Genomic DNA, 18,694 nt, shown 5'->3' with positions numbered 1-18,694 from the left:
CCTGTCCGGTACCATGGGGGTGGAAAAGTGGCTCTTTCCGACACCCTCAGCCCCGTTGTTGGGCCGCCTTGAAAAAGAATTGGGCATCTCTACCAGCCGTCTGGGGGGTTGAGCGGCATGCACCGCCTTCCTCCCTTGGGGTATATCCCCAGCGAAATACCCCCCCAAAAAAAGATAGAGATAAATATATAGATAGAGAGATAAACAGGTGGAGATAGACAGATAGGTAGGTAGATACCGATACATTGATAGATAGATCTAGATAGATAAGATACATAGATAGAGAGAGAGAGAGAGAGAGAGAGAGTTCTTTGACAGGGGGCCGTTACAAAAGCTAGTAATCTCAAACTCATGACCACTGTGCCCAAGACCAAGAGCAAAACAAGGCAGCAGCTGTCAGAGTGTCAGACAGTCTGCTCCTGCTGGACGGTGGGCGGCCGGGCTCCCGGGGACGGAAAAACGCTTGAGGGGCAGCAGTATACAGCACCGTGGCGGCCCATCTCTGCGTTGGGACACTCTTCATCCTGGTAAGAATGGCCCCAGGGATTTACGAGTAACTACCGTTTACCGTTGATGAGGTTTCCGCAGGCCCCGCTCCATTGTTAGTGCAGCGCTGTGCGAGGGCCGTCAACACTTATGATGTTAGCCTCGATAATAATCCTTGATACACTTTTTCAAAACGTCGTAGTGAGTGAGTGAGTCTTGATTGCTTTCATGAATAGCCTACTGATGGCCTTTTATTAAACTTGGCATCATCATCATGGTCACTTGGCTGTGCTTGGGTTCGTACTAAACACTATCTTTCCTTGGTGTTATTCTAGTGTTTGCCCATACTCACCCCTCGCAACCAGGGGGGGCAGAGACCCCCCTGGTTAGCAGGGGGGTCGAGGGGGGCAAAGCCCTCTTGTTGGAGGTTAGGTTATGTAAAGTTCGGTTAGAGTAGTTTAAATGGTAAATTTTCAGATTAGGACCCAACTCATACTGGTGGCCAAGACTATTTTTGGTTAAGATTCGTATTAGGTCCGTGCCAGTATCTCATTACCTACCTTATGAAACATCAGTATCTCTTCATATATCTTTTCTACAAACCTTCAACAGTCATGGAAACGCTTTGAAAATCCAATTCAAGGACTTTTTTTTTACTCTTGAAAATATGGGATAATGTTTACGAAAGCGCGTCGCCTCCTCTGCTGGCCGCGGCGACGCTGCAGCGGGTGTTGCGAGAAATACCTCCTCGCTGAAATGAGTCACATAACTATTCATTGCCTTTGCTTCTCTCCAGTACCTTTTGGTATTTTGTGTGGTTCAACTTGTATCTGCACCCTGAAGGGAGACTTTGGTAGCTTATCATAATAATAATGATTCTCTCTCTCTCTCTCTCTCTCTCTCTCTCTCTCTCTCTCTCTCTCTCTCTCTCTCTCTCTCTCTCTCAGGAGTTATTTTCTACTATTTATTCCACTCTTGTAATTTTTTTTTCATCTCTGGTGATCAAGCCATCTCCACCACTCCACAACCATTTCTCTCCCTAAAAACATGTAACCAACCCCTCTCAGTAATTGGTGCCTGACCTGTATGTTGCATTTTCTCCATTTACTGGTTAATATACCTCTAACAATGACATGCATGATTGTGTAACACGGTTGGTTGACGTCGAGTCAAATATAGACTATTATTTGCGTATGGGTAAGTTTTTCTCCTTCCTGCCCCAATACTTCCTTCTGTTTACTCGTAGTGAGTTTTGATCAAATCTGAGACGCTCTACATAGAAGGCTGTACATGCTTCTACATTAAAAGTAAGACCATGGTCAATATATAATGAGCATTATATGGAGGAAGTGTGAGGGATCAAGGCGGGTTCAAAGTATTGCCACAATAGGATCTTGCCAATAACTATTTTCAAAATAAAAATTTTGATAATAACAGTAAGTTGAAATAAATACCACATTTCTGCAATGATATTTAAATTCTCTCAAATAATTGAGCTTTTGCTGAAAAGCATTTGGGTGCATCTTCAAAGCATTTGTTTACCACCATCTTGAAAATATCATCAGACTTGCATCTCAGTCTTGTGTATAAAGGTGATTTTGATGCCACTGTGAGTCTGTGATTGGGTATTTCGAAATGCTTGACTATCTGTAAATTATATTGTGTGTAGTACTATGCAGCAGTGGCCAGCTTGTACATAACTCATTCACTAGTTGATGCACCAAGCCTAGCATGCCGGCACATCTCCCAAGCCCTCCCCACACTCCCACTGTCTGTTCCTAAGTGGTACACAGCATGCTTCTCTCACTTAGTTACACTGGTGATATGATGGAGGAATTCATATTTATTTCATCTATACCTTCATATGTAGAGGAAATTTTCTCCACATCTATTATATATTTTAGCCTTTTTATTTTCTTATTTCCATTGTCAGAACAGAGAATCTTGATTGTGCACTTGAGAACCAAGCCAACCACTGAATCAGCCTGCCTCCCCACCTACCAAGGGACTCAACAGCTCTGCTGCTGTGTTTACAGCTCAAGAGGTTTTTTTTATATTTTTTTTACGTCACGGCCTATTGCACCGGTAGGCTTCTTCCCAGTGGGGCCTGATGGTTGGCCCAAGGTTTCTTCCCGAAGGGGCCTGATGGTCGGCCCAGCCCATTCTGGCGCAGGCGAGTGTTTATAGTGGTGCCATCTTGCATTGGCTCATGCTGCCCTCCCGGAGCTCATCTTTAATCCTAGAATCTAGAGTCCGGGTTGATAGGTGGTCTTCTGGACAGCATGTGGGTAGTTTTAAGCCACTCGGCGGCGGCTGAAAAATCCCAGCTTGGTGGCACCGGGCGGGGATTGAACTCGCGTCCTCCTGAACGCAGCGCCGTCACTCTGTCGACTCAGCCACCGCCTCCCCATCATTGTTGAGTGTAGTACGATATGCTGTCCTCTCAGCACATGCACACTATGCCATCATCAGTTATTCTACTACACCACCACCCCAAGACTTTCTTTCGATTTTTCCCATTTGAACTTTTCCCATGAATACTTTTTTAGATGAAATAATATGAATTGACATGAGTAATATAAAATTCACCTTTAAGGAGTTGGTGATGTCTTTTATGTTATGATTGATCCAAGGTTAGTGCTTGGAGACCACTGTGACAATTCATCATACTGAAGGCAGCATCCCCACTCTGGTCAGTCACACCTGACTCACACACTTCTGTCAACACATCATCAAAATTTTCAGAACCAGCCCTTACAACTGTTGGTTTAGAGGCAAAAATATTGTAAAACAGCACACGCACCACTTTAAACCACAGAGCACAAGAATATTGAGCTGTGTGTGTTGGCCACGACCAAAGATAAAAGACAACAAGGATAGTTCCCTGAGCCTTACTTTACCCACAATGAGTCATGTGTCATCTGTGGCTTCTGATCCGAATGTAGGCATGGTGTTGAGCAGTTTCCTGATAGTTCACTACACTAACCTGCATAATTATGACCCTTCCACAGTTTACACATCGTGCTCTGTACTTTTTTGGTACTACCAAACGCTGAGCTTATATATGGGTTGGGAGTCACAGATGAAAGTTGATGCATTTGTAGTGCAGCGACGGCCTGATGAACGAGCCTCCTATAACCCACTTAGCCAGTGGGGTACCTCTTTGGCCGACTCGGTAAGGAGTGGCTCTCCCGTCACGCTGGTCGCGGGTTCAATCCCAGGCAGTCGGGGAATACCCTCTCCTTGTGATTAATTTCTCGTGTGTTTCAATACACGCAGAGGACATGTGGGACCAAGAGAGTAATAGAAAAAGAGAATAGAAAATCTCTTCATTAAACATTGTGTTATTGTTTATCTTCAGTTGTGTTCAGGTCACTCACTAGTATAAAGCTTTTTAAGCTGTGTTGTTAAATGTGTTGTGTGGGCTGCTGTGTGATAGATTCACCTCTAATAAGTAATTTAAGAGTTGTCTGGAGGTGGGTGAGTCAGGCGAGAAGGGCCAGTGAGGGGATGGGCAAGTGGTACTCCACAGTAGCTGCCATGCCCAAGCCTTGGAACAGCCATCATATCAAACCATTTGAAATTTTATTATTTCAACTAAAAACAGGTATTAACCCCTCCACTGCAATTGGCATGGATTTTGTCTTCACTGGTAGCCTGGTAATATATACTCCCAGGTCTTCCTCCGTGGTGGATAGTGGAGTGTTTCCCATGTGGTATTGGTATGCTGGATTTCCCCTCCCAAGGTGTGTGACTTTACATTTCTCTTCATTGAACTGTAGCAGCCACTTGTTGCTCGACTCCTGTAGCTTGGTGATGTCTTCTTGTAGGAAGTCCACATCCAAGGGTTAATAGGAGGGTTACAAAAGGGAAAAATGGGTGAAAGTCCTGGGATGGTAATACCAATTAGTGCTTTATGCATTCATTTCAGTGCCAAGCAAATATTGGTTTTGTGACTTTTTATAATTGCTGTGAAACTGATGACAATAACCATTTGTCTCGGCAGTAAGGTGGCAGCAGTGAGGAGCCTCATATCCCACGGTTAGTGAGGGAGCAAGCAGCTTCACTTCCCACCTACTGCCAGCAAGTGGAGATGGTGGAAGTGTGTGCACAGGTGCTGGGAGGACCAGTGCATCTTGCTGGGGACACCGTGCAGGTCTGCGTCACTGTCACGGCTCCCTCACTCAACCCAGCCCTCCGTGCCCAGTCCAGGTGATTTTCCATCCTTTTCCCATCTCTCTTTAGGCTGTCATTGCTCTGAGACTACAGTGGGCTGGGCCCAAAGCTGCTGCTAAAGTGGTGTTGCAGTAGTCTCACATCATGCCGGGGGTACATTGGCACTGGCACTGTGTGTAGCTCTGAGCATGTGCCTGGTGCTTGCTGAGGCCGGTACTTTTCTGAAAGTCATTGTCTCTGCACTGTTATCTAAATCTGCAATCTGGGATAAATTTAATAAAATGCAAGCTATTGTAAACTACAATCCTGATTAGAAATTAATGGAAAGCTGTCAGAATGCCACATTTCTCAGAAGTATTAGGCTCTGGTCACTCTTACTTATCAATTGAGTGGATCATTCCACAAAACACTCATTGATTGAATGGACTATTCCACTAAATCTCAATTTAGTTTAGAGTAAAAATTAAAAAAAAAGCTGTCTGCTAATTTCTCCAAACTGAATTCCATCAATCAAGAGTTTGTACTAATGATGTTGTAATCTGTGCATCAAATGTTTCAGTGATGTGTGTGAGGTGGTGGCATGGGGAAGTGCTCAGATCCACTGTCAGTGCTCAGTCAATGAGGCACGTGTGAGGCTACCAGCATCCAGTCCCCGCCAGGCTGAGGAGCGAGCAATGGCCAACGCAGGTCAGATAAATAACGGACATGGTAATCGGGACATCCAGTTTACCACTCCTTATCTTCCCAAGAGGGGTACCCATTTTTTGACATGTCCCAGTGGGAAGAGTAACAGCTTGGTGAGCTGTGCACTAACTGCCTAGTCTGGGATCAAACCCAGGGCTGTGGGTTTGTAATTAAGAGTGCTAGGATAGCCCCAAACATTTTGTTATAGCTTGTTATACTATTTATTATGAAGCACACTGAATAATGATAAAAAAACATATATATTAATTATAGATAGCCTTGAAACTATAAATGGGAATATATTCTACAAATTGACATCTTATACATCAAAGGATAAGGTAATTTTTTTAAGATGTTTTTCTCTGGACCCATGACATTTCTGGCTACACATATTCCTGAATCTTAAATTTCCCTTCACCCACCAGACACTTCTTTTGCCCCGTGCCGGGGTGAGCGAGGCCGCGTTGTGTTATCCACCAAGCCCAAGATTCTATTCTGCGACCTTCAGCTTCTCCCAGGCGAGAGCAGATCATGTAAGTTGACACACTTTACAAGGATAATTAGGTCATAAAGTCAAGAAAATATTTTTTTAGAGAAGGTAGATTGTTTGTTGTGTCTTGGCTTGATGCCTTGGCCCCTTGTGCAAGTGCATTTCCCAAGGAAGACACCCCCTCTAGGGCAGGTTTGAGTTCAGCCTCCAGAATCCACTGTAATACCTCTTGAAGGTGCCGTAAGTGAATGGCCCAGGTCAGCGTATAGACGATCACATTGTCTAAGTAAACATGTCTGGTATGTCAGGCCCTTCAGGACAGCATCCATCAGGTGGAAAAAGGGCACTGGTCTGTTGCACACTCTGACAGGAAGAATCTCGAATTCCCATAGCCGGCCTTCTCCTGTACAGAAGGCAGTCTTCTCCATGTCCTTGTCACACATAGGAACCTGCCAGTATATGCTTTGCAGGTCTAGCATAAAAAAACACCGGAAGCAGCGAAGGGCTTCCAGAGTCTCATCAATGGGTGGAAGTGGCTGGGCACATACTACTTGAATGTGAAGGTGTTCAGGCGTCGGTTATCTCAGTTGTGTGGCAGCCTAGGAGTCATGCTGACCTATAAAACCCCACACAAACTTCAAAATTATGGCAGAAAAAGGCAGACTGAAAAAAAAATCTGTCTAAATTTGTACCTTTGGCATATACTGCGCAGGGGTAACTTTTTGACATTTTTTAAGTGAAAAAGATGTGCGTTATAAGTCACAAAATACAGTAGTTGTGTAGCACTGTTTGGTGATTAATTACTCCTGGACAATAATTAGCAGTCACTACCAAAATTAGAGTTCTGAAAAATGGATGAATTTCTCTATTTATCAATCTGTTCACTCAGAGTTCATGCTGTAAAGGACAGTCAGACATTATACATATCAGACAATTTTTACAGAGGAAAAATTAAGGCAATTATATTCTTTAAGTAAAAACTGTCAATTGGTTTTGAGTGAAGTGTTCATATTAGGAAAGAGGAAAATTCTGCTGTCAGAGCAGGAGAGAGGTAGAAAATATAGTGAAAATGTAAAAAAAATTTCAGGTCTGATAACCAGAATGATGGATGGCCCATCTGTTTTTGTTACTCTTACTGTCCATCGCATTTGGAGAAAAGCCCAGCGTAAAGACCTTAATAATTTAACTTGTTGGTCTAAAATCAGATTAGCCCAGTAGCAGCGACGGGCCAAATTTGTGGCTTTACTGTGTAGCAGCGACGAGCCAAATTTGTGCCATGATAGAAAACCCCCAAAATAGATGATACATAATCTGATCACAAATGATTTGATATATATTATGAAATGCTTTGTGTGAGGTGATTTTTTCTCATTTTTCTCGCTTGGAGGGACCATTAAGAAACATGATCCCCACTGCTACTGGGTTAAAAAGAAACCAGCATGAAAAATGTTAAATGAGTCCAACTTCTTATAGTATACATTTGTTAGTTCCTTTGCTGGTGGGCCATTGTAATGTGATGAATCTGTGATGTAAATCTCCTCTACAGTTGTGTACAAGGAGACACTGCCATGTGATGCCCCACCCACCTACCGGGGACAGCTACTCAAGTATGCCTACAAGATCACTATCGGCACTCAGCGTCTCGGCAGCCCCACCAAGCTGCTGCGGATCCCCATCATGGTCATTGTGCTGCAAGGTAATTTCAAGGCTTAGGCCATTGTAAAATTGTCTCTAATTTCCATTTTAAAAACCACTTCCTGTCACCGCACTCAATCCTTTGCCTACCACTCTCTCTCTTCAACACTTGTCCTCTGTGAAATGCATACTCCATATGAGGGTGGACAAGGCCCTTATATATGGAAAGCATCTGTGTGGGGGAGAAGAACTAGCAGAGACAATACAGGACGCCCAACCTTGAGGAAGCTGATTTAGTAAGAGAAATGTGAAGTTTTCAGTTGAGATTTTGAGCTAAGGATAGACCGAGGATATTTAGTGTTGAAGAAGGTGACAGTTGAGTGTTGTCGAAGAATAGGGGATAGGTGTTTGGAAGATTGTGTCGAGTTGATAGGTGGAGAAATTGGGTTTTTGAGGCATTGAAGGACACAAGGTTCCTTTTACCCCAATTGGAAATGATAGCAAGGTCTGAGGTTAAGTGTTCTGCAGCCTCCAGTCTGGAGTCTTGTAATTCCTGTTGAGAGGGTCTTCTGTTGAAAGAAGTTGAATAATGCAGAGTGGAGTCATCAGCATATGAGTGGATAGGACAGTTTGTTATGGAAAGATCATTGATGAATAACAGGAAGAGAGTGGGTGATAGGACAGAGCCCTGTGGAACACCACTGTTAATAGGTTTAGGGGAAGAACAGTGACGGTCTGCCACAGCAGAGATAGAACGGCCGGAAAGGAAACTGGAGATAAAGGAACAGAGAGAAGGATAGAATCCAAAAGAGGGCAGTTTAGAAAGCAAAGAGTTGTGCCAGACTCTATCAAAGGCTTTCGATATGTCTAGCACAACTGAGAAAGCTTCACCGAAATGGCTAAGAGAGGATGGCCAAGAGTCAGTTAAGAGAGCAAGAAGATCGCCAGTAGAACGCCCCTTGCAGAACTGGTAGCGTACTGGGCCCACATTCACCGTGTGATGGACGACGCGGGTTCAAATCCCCACGCTACCACTCGGATTTTTCAGTCACCGCCGAGCGGCTTAAAACTACCCACATGCTGTCCTGAAGACCACCCATCAACCCGGACTCTAGAGGAAGCCGTCCAAGCTAATCAAGAATGAGTTCCGGGGGGGCAGCATGAGCCAATGCAAGATGGCGCCACTATAAACACTCGCCTGCGCCAGAACGGGCTGGGCCGACCATCAGGCCCCACCTGGAAGAAGCGTTGGGCCGACCATCAGGCCCCACCAGGAAGATGCCTACCGGCGCAACAGGCAACGACGTAAAAAAAAAATAATAATAATAAAATAAAATACTGGCGATCAGATAGAAGGCCAGAAGTGGAAAGGTGCTTTTGAATCTTCCGGTTAAGGATTGATTCAAAAGCTTTAGATAGACAGGAAAGTAAAGCTATAGGGCGGTAGTTTGAGGGATTGGAACGGTCACCCTTCTTAGGCACAGGCTGTATGAAGGCGTACTTCCAGCAGGAAGGAAAGGTAGATGTTGACAGGAAATATTCACGCATGAAGAGTATGTCCTTTACAGTCAGCAATATAATACCCTTAATCTTCCCAGGGCTTAGTGAAGCATGTGTGTACAGTGAAAGTGGAGAACTGGCACCCTCCAACCCCTTCCTACACACTCCACAGCGTGACACCCCAAGACACACTGCACTGCAGATCATACAGGTTTGTGAGCATCCTTGTGTTTCCCTTAGGCTGTTGAAGTGTACTACTATAGTCTGTGTCATTCCATCTGTCCACCAACAAAGTGGGAGTTTTGATGGATGTGGCACCTGTGCATTTCTAGTTCGTAAATTCATGAAACTCAACTGTTGTGACAGACATTCAAGCTTATTTTTCAATAATATATTTGAATGTTTATGTATACAAAAAACAACTCAGTCATTTGCATCGATAATAATCTAACATACAAGCACACGAAAAGACAAGCTTGTATCAAATAACATAGTCACGTCATGCTTGAACGATCTATGGTTTTGCAAATTCACTGATTGATAGCTCATTTCAGGTATATTAAAAGACACCACTGGCTCTGCAAGTGCATATAAAGGATATCTTAATAACTTAATGCATGTAAATAATGATTAATAATCGAAATAACATGAAATAGTAAATGATAACTTTTGGATGCAATGATAGGCTTTTTTTTTTTTTTTTTTTTTTTTTTTTTTTTTTTTCAACAAAGGAGACAGCTCAAGGGCACATTTATTTAGAATATTAGGCTACCCGTGCTATTTACATGCAACACATCAAAATTCCTTATGTATAGACGCTTGCAGAGTTGGGTGTCACTTTAAGTAGCTACCTGAATGAGATGAAATATGGGTATCTGAAAGGCCATGATTCATTTGAGTATGATCAGACTATACTATTTGATATAAAAGTTGTTCTTTCGTGTGCTTATGTGGTAGATTATCAATGCAAATCGGCATGTTTGCGATCCATATAAGAGGGCTTGAGGTTTTTTTGTATACACAAACATTCAAATATATCAATGAAAATGGTGCTCTTTGTGACTGTAGTTGCTGAAGTAAGGGTCGATTGAAGATCTGTAGAGCATATAGGTAATCTTCTGCCACTCATTGTTGATGATTAAAAATTGTCAGTGTCTTTCATAGGGATTCAAACCTGGGTCCTCAGGATCACCACGTCTGCACGCGGACCACTTGGCCACCGCCAACCCCCTCCCCTCCCTTATTGATAAAGAAGGAAAAGTTATTAGGGTAGAGGATCATAAACAGTCCATCCAAAACAGTTCTATCTACTCCTATGTCAATGACCCTACTCTGCATTATTCAAATTTTTTTATATGGAAGCATACGCATACGCGGTGCGCGTCTAGGAGGACACAGGTTCACGTCCCGCATGCCGCCACAAGTTGTGATTTTTTAGGCACTGCTGAGTGGCCTAAGACAGTCCACATGCTGTCCTGAAGACCACTTATCAACCTGGACTCTAGATTCTGTCTCTAAAGAAATGATCAAAGATGAGCTCTGGGGGGCAGCATGAGCCAAGCATGATGGCACTACTATACACACCTGCCTGTGCCATAACAGGCCGGGGCCAGTCATTAGGCCCCACCAAGAAAGCCTACCAGCACCGTAGGCAGAAACCTTAAAAAGAAAAAAAGGGGGATGGACTTCCCAACAGGAAGGGTAATTACACTCAAGGCAGAATGCTACAAAACACTTAACCTCTGACCTTACCATAATTTCTGAAAGGAGCAGAAAGAACTTGTCATTCAGTGTGTCGAAACCTCAGTTTCTTCACCTGTCAACTCGACACAATCTTCCAAATACCTAGCCCCTATTTACGATAACACTCAACTGTCCCCTTCTTCCACAATAAACATTCTTGGCCTATCCATTACTCTAAAAATTAACTGAAAACATTATGTTTTATCTCTTGCTAAAGCAGCTTCCTTTAGGTTAGGTATTTTGCATCATCTCCACCAGTTTTTTTCCTCCTTCCAGATGCTATCCATATACAAGGGCCTTATCTGCCCTCAAATGAAATATGCATCTCATGTTTCAGGGAGCTCCACACACACAGCCCTTTTGGACAGAGTAGTCAAAAGCTCTTTGTCTCATTAACCCCCCTCCTTTTACTGGCAGTCTTTTACCTCTCAAGTTCTGCTGCAGTGTTAGCTCTCTTTCTATCTTCTAGCAATTTTTTCATACTGATTGCTCTTCTGAAATTGCTAACTGCATGCCTCCACCCTTCCTGTGGCCCCACTGCACAGTTTTTAACCCTAGCTCATCCCTGTACTATCCAAATTTCTTATGCAAGAGTTAACTCTGGAACACTCTCCTGCCTATGACTTGAACTCTTTCAACAAGGGAGTATCAAGACACCTCTCTTTTAGCTACTCCAGCTATCTTTTCTTTTAACCCTTTAGATGCGTCTTAAGATTTTGGGCAGGTTTATGAAAATTGTCAATTTTCTACAAAAAAAATACCGACCCACAACATTTCACATCTTTTCATCATGCCATTATCTTTTAATTTGCCCATATGACTTTCATATTTTCATAAATATGTACCTTGTATAGATCTTGCACAATTTATATGGTAAAATGCTGAATTCATTACTTGTAAAAAATTAAGCATAGAGACGTTTCATTCATATTTTTATTGTTTAGCTTGACACTTATGCTCATTATGCATCACTGAACTTGTAGTGTTGTTTGTACTTGGGCAGGATGTGATATTTTTCATAATATCACCCAAGGTGTCCTGTCTACACATTGGTATTGCAGCGCTTGCCTCCACTTACACTTACCTCTGCCTTCCTTTGAACATTTAACATATGCCAAGTTTAATACAAGAAAATGGCCTCATAAGACTGAAACAAATAATCATTGGAAACAAACAAGGATTAATGCAAAAAAAAAAAAAAATTTAAGCCAAATAAATCCATTTAACCTGTCCGCTGCGATTGGCACAGATTTTGCCTTCACTGGTAGCCTGGTAACTCATACTCCCAGGTCTTCCTCTGCCTCTGTGGTGGATAGTGGAGTGTTTCCCATATAGTATTGGTGTGCTGGATATCCCTTCCCAAGGTGCAGGACTTTACATTTTCTTCATTTAATTGTAGCAGCCACTTTTTGTTCCATTCCTGTAGCTTGGTGAGGTCTGCTTATAGGAAATCCGCAGTCAATGGGTTAAATAAAAATCTGATTTGAATCAAATTAAAAAAAAAAATTATAGAAAAAAATCATGATTTTGTTCCAACCCTGCTTTCTAGAATGCCAAGTCAATAACCTAATTAGCACTTGTTCTCTGAATTCCTTTCACCCAGTGTCTGTGGGGTTTTGTGTATTGTAACAAAAACAACCATTCACTAATGCTACTTCAATACAAAAATCCCAGTCTTGGCTGGGACCTCAGATCTGATCTGGTTTATTACTGTACAGCACAACAGTAGTTAGCAATGTCTCTCTTCTGAGGCTTACTTGTAAATTCCTGACCTGTAAATGACCAGAGTATAACAGTTTAAAAACAGTTGTAAAATCACCATACATGTACAGAACAAGTTCATCACAGACCTTTCTCAGTAAAATTTCACGTAAGCTTAATGACAGCTTATTACTTCTTTTCCTGCCTGTACATATTACCTTGTGACATAATACTGAAGATGTAAGAATGGCATAAGATGCAATGATGATTAAAGAAAAGACTAAATATTTAACAAAATTAGGACAACTTCCTTGTTCTTGCTTGCTGTAGTTTGCCTTGCTTCCCATAGTTGGCAGTGAGCACTCAGTGGTACAGACTCCAAGATCAAACAAGTATCCCTGAATTATGCAGCTAAGGGAAATTTGTTTTTATGGCTGTCAAATATACCTGCATGTCACACCAGAGGACAATGTTTTTCAGTGCAGGCATACCCACATGTTGCAGCTAAAGGGTTAATGAGTGCAGCACTTGGCAGGTTTTTTTGTATTTTTCCCCTTAAGCTACTTGTGTGGAAATTACTCCAATTATTATAAATTTGTGCATATTTATTGATGTAAGTCTGGTGATGGGTAAATTAGTTATGGGAGTTAACGGTAAATACTTATCATATAAATTCATGAGCTCAGTCTCTTGCCTGTGGCGTGGCAGTCTTCTGAGCCACCGATAGGAGGAGCTGCCACATTTTTGTTTAGACCATCAGCAGACAGCATGGAGACCAGACCACTTCAGTCAGTCTCCTCCAACTTGAATTTTACTTCAGTTTCTCATTTGTGAGAATTATATCTTAAATTAAGGCAGAATCACAAAGTCACCCAGCTGTTCACACTACCTATTACCCTCTTTTAAAAAAGATTACCTCAACAAATACTCCTTCAGATCTGTAAGTTACAGCTAAGTACCTATAATTTTGACCAGATTTTAGGCTTAGTGGTGATGTAGGATCTAGGGAGATCAGAATGTAAATTCATGCCTATGATTTATTTAATTTGAATTATGTGGTTCAGGTATGCATCCTTTTATTCATTTCCCCACTTTTTAAGATCCAAACACACAACTTTAACAACATCCTTTACTGCACAGAAAACAAGATGTTCCCAAGTCAAACCATATGAATGATGACTTGAAAAGTTGCCTAAACATTTTTATTTATTTATCAATGTCTGCAAAACTGTTAAATGGAAGAATACATTCTGCTTTTTTTAGATTAAACTGGCTCAACCTAACTTGTTCTTGAGTTATTAAATATAAATACATCTCATGAGAGGTGCTCAAGTCTTACAATTCCTGAAAATCATGCATCTCTTATCTGTTTGAAACTAAGCCAAACATGTTCTGCCTAACCAAATTCTTACAGTAGGAAGTACGTATCAAACTTTTAAAATTAATTATTACCATGATTTCTGCCACAAGGCCAAATATTTCTCCAGAACTTCATTTTTGTTGATCTAGTATGAAAAACAAAGCAGTTGATGTCAGTTAAAAGAATCCAATACACAGCATATTTTACTCATGTTGGTTGATAAAACCACTGAGAATGCATTCCAGTAAGTGATAACTGCTCCTTTTGCTCAGCTATTAACTTGTAGGCAGATATCTGTGTTGCTTTATTCTTTCATGCAATTTGTTACTGCCCTCAGAATGCATCAACTCGTAAAAGCCTCAGCCAGTACAACATTACCAACACAAGGGGAAAAGTGGTGAGGTTCTGCATTTACAAATCAAGCTTCAGACTAGGCGAGGACATTGTAGCCACCTTTGACTTCAGTGAAGCAGAGATTCCTTGTGTCCAGGTATGTTGAGGCACCAGCAATAGTCCACATTAAAGTTTACATATTATTATTATTATTATTTTTTTTTTCAGCACAGCAACTCGAGGGCAACAATAAAAAAAAAAAAAAAAAAAAAAAAAAAAGCCCACTATAGTCTGGCTCGGCTAAACGTGCGGTTGTGGGTGGGTTCAGCGTAGGGGGTCCCCTTGTACAGCCTTACCGCGTGTCTCCCAGCCCGCGATGTAGAAATGTTCTAATATAAGTAAAACCCTGGCAAATATGATCAACAAATATGCATATACATTTAATCTTAGTATTATAACGTATGAAAGAACAGTTAACCTATTATGGACAAGATATTTATAAGCATATAAAGAAACAAGAAACATGACATACATATTTTACAGTGTTGCTAAAAAAATGCTATACTTATTATTGAGTTTCCCTTTCGTTATGGGATGTGTAAGTAGTTTCACAATTATATTTAGATTGTATCATGAAGGAATGTACGTTAAAATAAGCTGACGTAAGTAAGAAAAAAATACATTCAAATCCTCGTGGCTGTAGCGCCACAGAGAGAGAGAGAGAGAGAGAGAGAGAGAATGTGGGGTTAAAAATGTGGGAATGCTGTACTCCCGCTTGTTCCTCACAGGCCACAGACACAACCGCACATTTAGGTGAGCCAGACTATAACTGTTGCTCCCATATAGCGAAAAGTATAGAGTGGCCAAAAGAGAAGTCAATTTCGGATGGAGAGGTGTCTTGATACACTCTTCATAGACAGGAGGAAATATAGACGAAGGAAGGCTGTTCCGGAGCTTACCAGTGAAGGGATGAAAGAATGGAGATGATGGTTAACTCTTGCATAAAGGTTTTTGACAGTATAGGGATGAGCTTGAGTAGAAAGTCGTGTGCAGCGGGGCAGCGGGAGGGGGGGAGGCATGCAGTTAGCAAGTTCAAAAGAGCAGTCAGCATGAAAATATCGATAGAAGATAGAAAGAGATGCAATATGGCAGTGGAATGTAAGAGGTAGAAGGCTGTCAGTAAGAGGAGGGGAGCTGATGAGATAAAAAGCCTTAGACTCCACTCTGTCCAAGAGAGCTGTGAGAGTGGAGCCCCCCCACCCATGAGATGCATACTCCATACAAGGGCGGACAAGGCCCTTTTATATGGAAAGCATCTGTGCAGGGGAGAAGAACTGGCGGAGACGATACAGAACGCCCAACCTCGAGGAAGCTGATTTAGTGAGAAAGGAGATGTGAAGTTTCCAGTTAAGATTTCGAGCTAAGGATAGACCGAGGTTATTTAGTGTTGAAGAAGGTGACAGCTGAGTGTTGTCGAAGAATAGGGCAGTGGTGGGCACCGCTAATCGAAAAGTTAGCTTCGCTAAGTGGTAATCCACTAACTAAAAAGTTAGCTTTGCTTACACTAAACCGATAAAGAAATTAGTGGAAGCTAATGCTAACTGCTAACTTTTTTTATATGGATTTAGCTTATTTTTAGTATTTTGGCTCTAAAACATTTAAAAACAGACCTAGTGACCTGAAATTTCAATATGTTGTAGCTTAGGCATAGAGCTTTCCAGAAAAGTATAGCATGCCAAAATCAGATGATGATAAAGGTGAACACAAAAAAATTAAATTAAAAACGTCATCACTCAGGTCACCTTCCATGACGTCGATAGTGATAAACAAGGCGACAATAATGAACGCGACTACATGGTGACAATGTCACAGCTGAACTGAACAAAGTTCAGCCTCCAATTTATCCTAAATCCATATATTTTCCCCAAAATTTCCCACAAATTTACGCCTTTGATTGAAGTGTCTACCTTAAAAACCAATGAAGTTATGATAATTTAAACATTGCAAAACTTTAAACGCGATTTCCCGCTTTTTAAAAAATGGTGCTTTGTATGTTTTTGCTCGCAGGGCCTCAATTCCAGAGTGTGCCTATATGTCCCTTTATCTTTCCAGTATTCAGTTACCCTGCAGAGTGAAGAGGTCATTGCAGAGTCTTGTCGACAGCGTACATCACAGAAGCCTATGTTGGTGCCTTACAGCAAGGCCCATGAAGTGTGCCTAAATCTTTCCCACACACACCTCCTCCTTCCTATCCCTTTGCACATCACTCCAACCTTTACAACTGATATGGGTGAGTTATAAATTGTAGAAGGTTGAGTTGATATTAAAATTCCATTTCACATAATTTTCAAATGTGAAAAGTTTATACAACACTTAAGATTGGACCCTGTATCTTCTTAGAAGTTATGATTATATACAGAGTGACAGGGGTTGATAAGTATGTGCTGTATTGCATAGGGTAATTCCTCTAAGTAACATTTTACTGAAAGATATTAAATTTAAACTAACCATGCTATGGCAGATAATTACCAAGTGGTTATTCCATGCATTAAGTTTAAGTCCAATAGACAGCTGATTGTTTTCGATTTGTCTAATGGATTAGGATCATCAGCCTACTGTCCCTTCTGTCATTTCATTCCTTTAGTTCTGATTATGTAGTAAGGTAAAATTGTAGGCATACCCTAAGTTGCACTTGGCCTCCATTTCCATCTCATTGGCCCTTGAACTTGTGGAGAGTTAGAACCCCCAACGACAGGGCAAGCATGACAGCTGGGTTACTGCTGTTTACCTTCTCCAGGTTTCCCCAGATATCCATTTATGGACCACCCAAAAAGGGAGGTTGAGCAGCTGGACATTGACTGCCTGGGCTGGGATCGAACCTAGGGCCGTGGATTCGTAGTTAGGCTTCATAACCACTAGCCCATGAAATAATATAAACCTAAAAAAAGTGTGCCACTAATAATCTCCCTGTACTAACTTTGATTCAGGTACCATTTTATAAGGAACACATTTAAGATATCAGTAGATTAAGGCCTATAGGGCCCTCATTTTCTTGAAGGGTGCTGGTGGCCAGCTTAGGCAGATTTTTATAGTGACACATTTTTCCAGCTCATGCTCCATTTATCTTAGTTGTAAAGTTAGGGTAACAGTTTTCTGCGTGGTAAATTTCATAAGTATTGTTAAAATAATAGATGGGTAATTTGATTCAGATTTAATGTTCAGAAAAAGTGACACCTAAACTCCATTTGTCACATCAAGGAAAATGTGAAATACAACTGAGATCACTCCTTAACCCACAGTGAGTCTTCAGTGGCATCTGCACTTTGAGTTTGTGACCAGTGTGACAGAAGTTCACGGACCTTCACCTTGTGCTAGCAAGGAGGATCAGGTGGAATGGCGTGCACCAAGCACTTTAGATATTGAGACCATGGTGTGGGACTTGCCTATCACCATCCTGCCTACCACACCAAGCCAGGTGGCTCAGGCCATCTGTATGCCAGACCAGCACACCCTGCCACTGTGAACCCATGGGGCCATAAGCCAAGGATATGGTGAGTAGCCAGGGTTCAGGTTGGAAGTAGAAAGTTGGAAGAGAAATACAAGATGATAGGCATTCATTTTATTGATCATTTTACTTAACATTAAATCATTAACAATAAGTTTTATGTACATCATCCTGGGTAGAGACAACACCTTTAGGCTGGACCTCCTCTCTGAAATTCAAAGACATTTTATTTAATGGATGACACATGGCAAATGAAATACCTATAAAGGTATTTTATTAACCCCTTCAACACGAGGACGTGTATACAGCGTCCTTGCGCACTCCGTAGCATATACAGGGATGCGTATACAGCGTCCTGGCTCACTTTAACCAGCACGAGTTATTTCACCCAAGATATTGTACAATTGTTTTTAGGATATAGGTCGGATATGATACGGTGTCTTATTTGGCTTTCAATGTAATTATTGTGTAATAACGTAAGTGTGTCTTGCGCGCATTTGTACTCGACAGTAACAATCAATTCTAACTGAAAATAACAAATAATGAGAAAGAAATGATACATTTGTATGTATGTGGAGTTCCTCTTCCCTCGAGTTGCCAAGTGCTTGGCTATATAGTGCATTGTCTCACCGCCCCCTCAGCTCAAGGACGTGGGAGCTCCGGTCTCCCCCTCCCTGCCTCCACCTTATATTCATTTCGCTATCTCTGTTCCCATTTTTTCTTCCTTATACCTTTTCCCTTCAAAGTGTGTGTGAGAGAGAGAGCGAGCTCTGGGACTCTGCGTGAGGCTCAGGCGGACGGACATCCACGCCGCTGTCTGTTCTTTCTTCCTTCCTTATACCTCCTCCCTGTGTGTGAGAGAGAGGGGGAGGCGCCTCTTTAAGTTTCAGCTTGCTGTTCCTCGACCCTTCCCTCCATTTCTCACCATCTAATCTGTGTGTGTGTGTGTGTGTGTGTGTGTGTGTGTGTGATCTGTACTGACTTTCCTCACTTCCTCTCCTGCTTCTTACCACTGAAGATGGTGGTAGTGTCCACCCAAACTGTTTGGTAAATATGCATTTTTTGTCTGCAAATGTGGGTT

At 41.8% G+C, this 18,694-nt stretch overlaps 2 protein-coding genes across 3 annotated transcripts in view; one reads left to right on the top strand and one right to left on the bottom strand.

Annotated features, from left to right (window-relative positions):
• The first annotated feature begins 363 nt into the window (after positions 1-363).
• The window catches only part of LOC126986745 (RAB6A-GEF complex partner protein 2-like), a 23,052-nt gene continuing 4,721 nt past the window's right edge, over positions 364-18,694 (top strand). Inside the window, exons 1-9 of one of the 2 annotated variants that reach the window (XM_050843122.1) lie at positions 364-527; positions 4,493-4,698; positions 5,222-5,349; positions 5,772-5,879; positions 7,383-7,532; positions 9,070-9,182; positions 14,113-14,265; positions 16,221-16,398; positions 17,408-17,659. In XM_050843122.1, coding sequence (XP_050699079.1) covers positions 4,580-4,698; positions 5,222-5,349; positions 5,772-5,879; positions 7,383-7,532; positions 9,070-9,182; positions 14,113-14,265; positions 16,221-16,398; positions 17,408-17,631 — 1,173 coding nt within the window. In that variant the 5' untranslated portion in view covers positions 364-527; positions 4,493-4,579 and the 3' untranslated portion in view covers positions 17,632-17,659. Of the gene's footprint in view, positions 528-4,492; positions 4,699-5,221; positions 5,371-5,771; positions 5,880-7,382; positions 7,533-9,069; positions 9,183-14,112; positions 14,266-16,220; positions 16,399-17,407; positions 17,660-18,694 lie in introns of both variants that reach the window. The other variant, XM_050843121.1, reaches the window with a different exon arrangement.
• The window catches only part of LOC126986746 (alpha-ketoglutarate dehydrogenase component 4-like), a 14,744-nt gene continuing 13,762 nt past the window's right edge, over positions 17,713-18,694 (bottom strand). Inside the window, exon 4 of the mRNA XM_050843123.1 lies at positions 17,713-17,821. Coding sequence (XP_050699080.1) covers positions 17,804-17,821 — 18 coding nt within the window. The 3' untranslated portion in view covers positions 17,713-17,803. The remainder of the gene's footprint in view (positions 17,822-18,694) is intronic.

This window comes from Eriocheir sinensis, chromosome 62 (genome assembly GCF_024679095.1).
Source record: "Eriocheir sinensis breed Jianghai 21 chromosome 62, ASM2467909v1, whole genome shotgun sequence".
Taxonomy (NCBI): Eukaryota; Metazoa; Arthropoda; class Malacostraca; order Decapoda; family Varunidae; genus Eriocheir; species Eriocheir sinensis.
Note: the sequence above shows the minus strand (reverse complement) of the source record. Positions and strands in the feature narration are given on the sequence as shown.